The sequence below is a fragment of the Belonocnema kinseyi genome, chromosome 4 (assembly GCF_010883055.1).
Source record: "Belonocnema kinseyi isolate 2016_QV_RU_SX_M_011 chromosome 4, B_treatae_v1, whole genome shotgun sequence".
NCBI lineage: Eukaryota > Metazoa > Arthropoda > Insecta > Hymenoptera > Cynipidae > Belonocnema > Belonocnema kinseyi.
The window spans coordinates 62788184-62794771 of NC_046660.1; the positions used below are offsets into that span (position 1 = coordinate 62788184).

Consider the following 6588-nt stretch of genomic DNA (forward strand, 5'->3'; position numbering starts at 1 on the left):
GAATTACACATTCTAAACACATTCTTGAAATTCTAAAATTGAGAACTGATTCCGAATCGTCTTATAAAATCAATCATTATTCACTTTTTGATTTTTAAAGTAAAATTCAATTTTTAAAATCATTAATTAATTAATATTTATTTATTAATTTATTTATATTCTAATTTTTAAATGTTCATTTCTTTAAATCTGCATTTTAAAATTATTGAAATTAAAATTTACACTTAAAAATATTAAATGGAAAATGATTAAAGTGAAGCATTTTCGGATTACACATTCTAAACACATTCTTGAAATTCTAAAATTATGAACTGATTCCGAATCGTCTTATAAAATCAATTATTATTCAGTTTTAGAATTTTAAAGTACAATTAAACTTTAAAAATCATTAATTAATTTATATTTATTAATTTATTTACACTCAAATTTATAATTGTTTAGGCCTTTAAATCTGCATTTTTAAATTCTTGAAATTAAAATGTAGGCCTAGCAATTTTAAATGTAAAATGTTTTAAGTGCAAAATTTTCGAATTACACATTCTAAACACATTCTTGAAATTCTAAAATTGAGAACTGATTCCGAATCGTCTTATAAAATCAATCATTATTCACTTTTTGATTTTTAAAGTACAATTCAATTTAAAAAATCATTAATTAATTTGTATTTATCTATTCATTTACTTATATTATAATTTTGATTTGTTTAGGCCTTTAAATCTACATTTTTAAATTCTTGACATTAAAACTTACACTTAAAAATATTAAATGGAAAATGTTTAAAGTGAAAATTTTCTAATTACACATTCTAAACATTCTTGGAAATTCTAAACTTATGAACTGATTTAGAATCGTCTTATAAAATCAATCATATTCAGTTTTAGAATTTTAAAGTACAATTAAATTTTAAAAATCATTAATTAATTTATATTTATTAATTTATTTACATTCTAATTTGCAATTGTTTAGGCCTTTAAATCTGAATTTTTACATTCTTGAAATTAAAATGTACACTTAAAAATTTTAAATGTAAAATGTTTAAAGTGAAAAATTGTTGTATTACACACTCTAAACATTCTTGAAAATTCTAAACTTGTGAACTGATTCCGAATCGTCTTATAAAATCAATTATTATTCACTTTTTGAATTTGAAAGTACAATTCAATTTTAAAAAACATTGATTAATTTATATTTATTAATTTATTTATATTCTAATTTGTAATTGTTTAGGGCTTAAAATCTGCATTTTAAAATTCTTAAAATTAAAAATTGAAAATTAAAAAAAAAATTTTTTTTTAATTTTTAAAAAATTGAAACTTGAAAATTTTCCATGGAAAATGTTTAAAGCGAACATTTTTCGAATTACACATTCCAAACTGAATGATATCATAATTGAAAAAGATAACAATTTAACTAATTATTTAAAAACCAGTTGATATCAAATTTGCACAGATTATTTTTTCTAAATTTTGTAAAATTCCCAGTCAAAAAAACAAATTCACTCTCATTTTCCGGTCCAGCGGCCGCCCTGGAAAAACAGTTAACTTTCAACCAAAAATACTTGGATTTAATTTATTGGGTTCTACTAATTCCGTTCGCAATTAACAAAAAAAAACTTGAAAAAAAAGAATATTTCTACAAAACAGTTGAAAAAAGAATTCTTTACAAAAAAAGGTGGGGGGAGAAGAGAGTATAAAAAAGAGTTACAAGTCTCGAATTAATATTATTTCAAAACTCCTTTCCAGGTCAAAAGGCAGCCACGATAGATTTTACGAATCCATCAGCCGTGAGCTGGTGGGTCGCAAGATTAAAAAAGCTGGAGGATCAGGGCATCGACAGTTTTAAATTCGACGCTGGAGAAGTTTCCTGGTTGCCTCAACCTCCAATATTAACTGGAGATGATCAGCTCAAACCTGGAATTTTCACAACCAAATACGTGACCGCTTTGGCTGAAAATTTTGATAGTTTTATCGAAGCACGAGTTGGTTGGAGAAGCCAAAACCTTCCTATCTTCATCAGAATGATTGATAAAGACTCGAGATGGACCTGGAACAACGGTCTTCCAACTCTGATTACAACTCTGCTTCAAATGAATTTAAATGGATATGTTTTCGTACTTCCTGATATGATTGGAGGTAACGGATACGTGAATAATTCTCTCAATTCCACCGAATTACCCGGAAAGGAATTATTCATCAGATGGCTTCAAGCTAATGTCTTCATGCCTTCTCTTCAATATTCCTTCGTTCCCTGGGATTATGATAATGAGGTAAATGAAAGAAATCTATACAATAGGAGAATAAATTCTTTCTTAATATAATTAATCTAGGTACCATATTTATAAGATATAAAGTCGAGATATATTGCATTTTCGACAATATAGTATAATTTTTAAATAACAAAATATGAATTTTCAACAAAAGAGTTGAGTTTGCATGGTAAAATGTCGAATAACAAAATTAATTTTTGAAGGAACTAGTTGAATTTAAAAAACAAAATTACTTTTAAGCAAACAGTTCCATTTACAAAAAAATGGTTTAAATTTTGAGCAAAAGAGCCCAATTTTTAACAGCAAAATTGAATTTTTTTGTTACTAAACAGTTAAATTTTCAACCATAAAAGACGAATTTTAAGTTACACAGGCGGATTTTTTTTAACAGTTGAAGTTTTAAACAAATAATTGAATTATTTTCGGTAAAATAGATGAATTTTTAACCTGAAAACATCAATTTTCTACAAAAAAAAGTTAGTTTTCAACCAAACAGTTTAACTTTCTACGAAATTATAGAATTTTCTACCCACAAAGATGAATGTTCAAATGAAAAAATCAACCTAATTGTGGAATTTCCAAGCTGAATTTTTAACCAGAAAATATTAATTTTCAAATGAGAAGTTGAATTCTCAAAAAAATAATGTAATTGTCAATAAAAAGATGAATTAATGAGCAAAAATATAATCGTAAACTTTTAAATTAAAAACAATTAACTCTAAACTCAATTTCAAGCCAAAAAAAATAATTTCAGACAAAAAATAAAATTTTAAACCCCTAATAATAAATTTTCAACATAAAAGTTTATTTTCAACAAAATAGTTAAATTCTCTACACAAGAAGACCAATTTTTAAACCCACAAGACGAATTTTGTATAAAATAGTTGCATTTTTTAGCCAAAAACATTTAAAGCAAAAAAAAAAACATTTTTTTACAAAACAGTTGAATTTTCAAACCAAAAATGCAAATTTAAAACAAAAAATATAGTTTTTTAACCAAATATTTGAATTATTTTCTGCAAAAAGATGAATTTTTAGCCTGAATATATAAATAATCTACGAAAATAGTTCGTTTTCAAGCAAATATTTGAATTTACAACCATAAAGTTGAACTTTTTTTTACCAACAACCAAAATTTGTCAATCCAAAACTATTAATTTTAAACCAATGTTCATTTCCAACCAAATAGTTAAATATCCAATCCAAAAAGACGAAAATATTATTAAACAGTTGAATTTTCAACCTGAAAATACGAATTTCCAACAAAAAGTTGATTTTTAACCAAACAGTTGAATTTTTAAATCAATAATTTATTTTGCACCCAAAAAAATGAATTCTGAACCAAACATATAATAGCACACTTTTTAATTAAAAATAATTAACTATAAACCAAATTTCAAGCAAAAAAGGCGAATTTTCAATAAGCGTTGTATTTTCAACCAAGAAAAAAACCAACCAAATTGTTAAATTTTCTAGCCAAAAAGAAGAATTTTGAACAAAAAAAATAACATTTAAACCCGAAAATATAAATTTTTTCACATAAAAGTTCATTTTGAATCGCCAAAGATGAATTTTCTACAAAATAGTTGAATTTTGAATACAAAAATACGAATTTTCAACAAAATGGTTAATTTTTAACCAGAAAAGTTGAGGTTTTTTACAAAAAAGTAGAATTTTCAACAAAATAATTAAATTTTCAACCAAAAAATATGAGTTCTGAACCAAAAATATAATATTAGACTTTTGAACGAAAATTTTTTTAGTAGACTTCCGAATTAAAAGAAATTAATTTTCAACCAAAAAATATTGCTTTTCTTTCAGAAGATGAATTTTCAATCCAAAAGGACGGAGTTTTAACAAAGATTTCAATTTTCGACCCAAAAATATGAGCTTTTGACAAAATTGTTAGAATACAAAATAGTAGAGTTTTAACCAAAAGAAGATTAATTTTGAACCAAAAATACCATAGTAGTCTTTTCAATTAATAAAAATTAACTGTCAAACAAAAGGGATGAATTTTCCTTCCAGAAATTACTTCGGGACAAAAAAGTAGAGTTTTAACTAAAATAGATCAGTTTTGATCTAAAAAAGTTTTTGAGCATCTAGTTGAATTTACAATCATAAAGTTGAAATTTTTTTATAAAAGAATTATATTTTCAAACCAAAAATATTAATTTTAAACAAATGTTCATTTTCAACCAAATAGTTAGATTTACAACCCAAATAGACGAATTTTTTTGACAAAATAGTTGAATTTTCAACGTTTATATAAGAATTTTCAAAACGAAATTGCATCCAAGAAAAAAAATTAAGCTATTTTAATTTTCGAGCCAAAAAGACAAATTTTCTATAGAAAAAGTAAAATTTAATCCCAAAAATATGAATTTTCAACATAAAGTTCATTTTCAACGAAATTGTTCAATTTTAAACACCAAAAGACGAATTTCCTACACAATAGTTGATTTTGAATACGAAAATATGAATTTTTAATAAAAGGGTTCAATTTTTAATTAGAAAAGTTGAAGTTTTGTTACAAAATAGTTGAATTTAAAAAAAAATCATTACATTTCAACCAAAAAAATTAGTTCTGAACCATAAATATAATATTTGACTTTCCAAATTTAATTAATTGACTGTCAATCAAAGGAGATGAATTTTCAATCCAGAGATCACTTTTGGACAAAAGATTAGAATTTTTGATCAAACAAATGCCTTTTAAACAAAACAGTAGAGTTTTGGCCAAAATAGATGAATTTTGAACCAAAAGTATTATTTAAATAAAAATAGTATCAATTAAAAAGAATTAACTGTCAACCAAAAGAGATGAATTTTCAATCCAGAGATTACTTTTTCACCAAATAGTGGAATTTTAGACAAAAAAAAACCTTTTTGGCAAAACGGTAGAGCTTTAACCAAAATAAATCAATTTTGAACGAAAAAATATAACAGTAGACTTTTGAATTATAATAATTGAATTGTCAATCAAAAAATATGACTTTTCTATCAGAAGATGAATTTTCGATCCAAAAGGACGGATGATTAACAAAAAATTTTAATTTTCGACCAAAAAAGTTGCCTTTTAGACAAAACAGTAGAGTTTTAACCAAAATAGATGAACTTTAAACCAAGAGTATCATTTCAATAAAATTTAAATTTAAAAAAATTATAAATTAAAAACAATTAAATATCAACCAAAGGGGATAAATTTTCAATTCAGAGATTACTTCTGGACAAAATAGTTGAATTATCGTACAAAAAATAAACCTTTTGGACAAAAGAGTAGAGTTTTAACCAAAATAGATGAATTTTGAACGAATAATATATAAGTAGACTTTTGAATTAAAATAAATAAATTTGTAATAAAAAAAAGGTGACTTTTCTACCAGAAGATGAATTTTTAATCCAAAAGGATGGATTTTTAACAAAACATTTGCATTTTCTGCCAAAAAAGATGGGCTTTTCACAAAATTGTTAAATTTTCAATAAAATAGTAGAGTTTTAACAAAAATAGATTAATACTTTCGACCAAAAAAATGTAGATTCTCATATTAATTCTATTAAATCATTTTAGGTGATAATTATTAGCAAGAACATGACCGATTTGCATGCAGAAGTCACTCCCCGAATCGTAAAAGCTATGAAAAAAGCGGTCGAGACTGGAGCCCCAGTGAATCCTCCAATTTGGTGGGTCGACCCTACTAATAAGGAAGCTCATAAAATTAACGATCGTAAGTCAAAAATAATTCAAATAAGAATTTTATTTTAAAAAAAAACCAAAAAAACTTTAAAATTCTTATTTCTCAAATTTTAGAATACCTCCTTGGAGAAGAGGTTCTAGTCGCACCAGTGATTGAAAGGGGGGCAATTTCACGAGATATTTATCTTCCAAGTGGAATCTGGAGAGACGGAAATACCTATCAAAAATTCGCTGGTCCAAAGTGGATAAGAAACTACCCAGCTCCTTTAGCAGTTCTTCCCCACTTTTATAAACTCTAACTATTCGTAAATTAAAACGAACGAAAATTAAAAATTGCTATTGAATTATTATTGAATTTTCAAGAAAAATACAGGGTGTCTACTCAAATCCTGGAAATAAATTCCCTGCCATTTCCAAACAGACGAATTTTAAAATAAAAAAAGGTTAATTTTCAACCATAAATGGAATAGTTAAATTTTCAGTAAAAAAATTCATTTTCAACAAGAAAAAATCGGATTTGCAAAAACAAAATAGTTCAATTTTCAATCAATGATCAATTTTAAACTAAAATTAGTAATCTTCAAATGAAACAGTGCAATTATAAACCAAAATGATGAATTTTTAA

At 24.8% G+C, this 6588-nt stretch overlaps 1 protein-coding gene across 1 annotated transcript in view; it reads left to right on the plus strand.

Annotated features, from left to right (window-relative positions):
- The window catches only part of LOC117171480 (myogenesis-regulating glycosidase), a 16397-nt gene extending 10099 nt beyond the window's left edge, over positions 1-6298 (plus strand). Inside the window, exons 4-6 of the mRNA XM_033358837.1 lie at positions 1743-2266; positions 5838-5994; positions 6078-6298. Of these exons, the coding sequence (XP_033214728.1) occupies positions 1743-2266; positions 5838-5994; positions 6078-6262 (866 nt within the window). The 3' untranslated portion in view covers positions 6263-6298. The remainder of the gene's footprint in view (positions 1-1742; positions 2267-5837; positions 5995-6077) is intronic.
- The last annotated feature ends 290 nt before the right edge of the window (positions 6299-6588 follow it).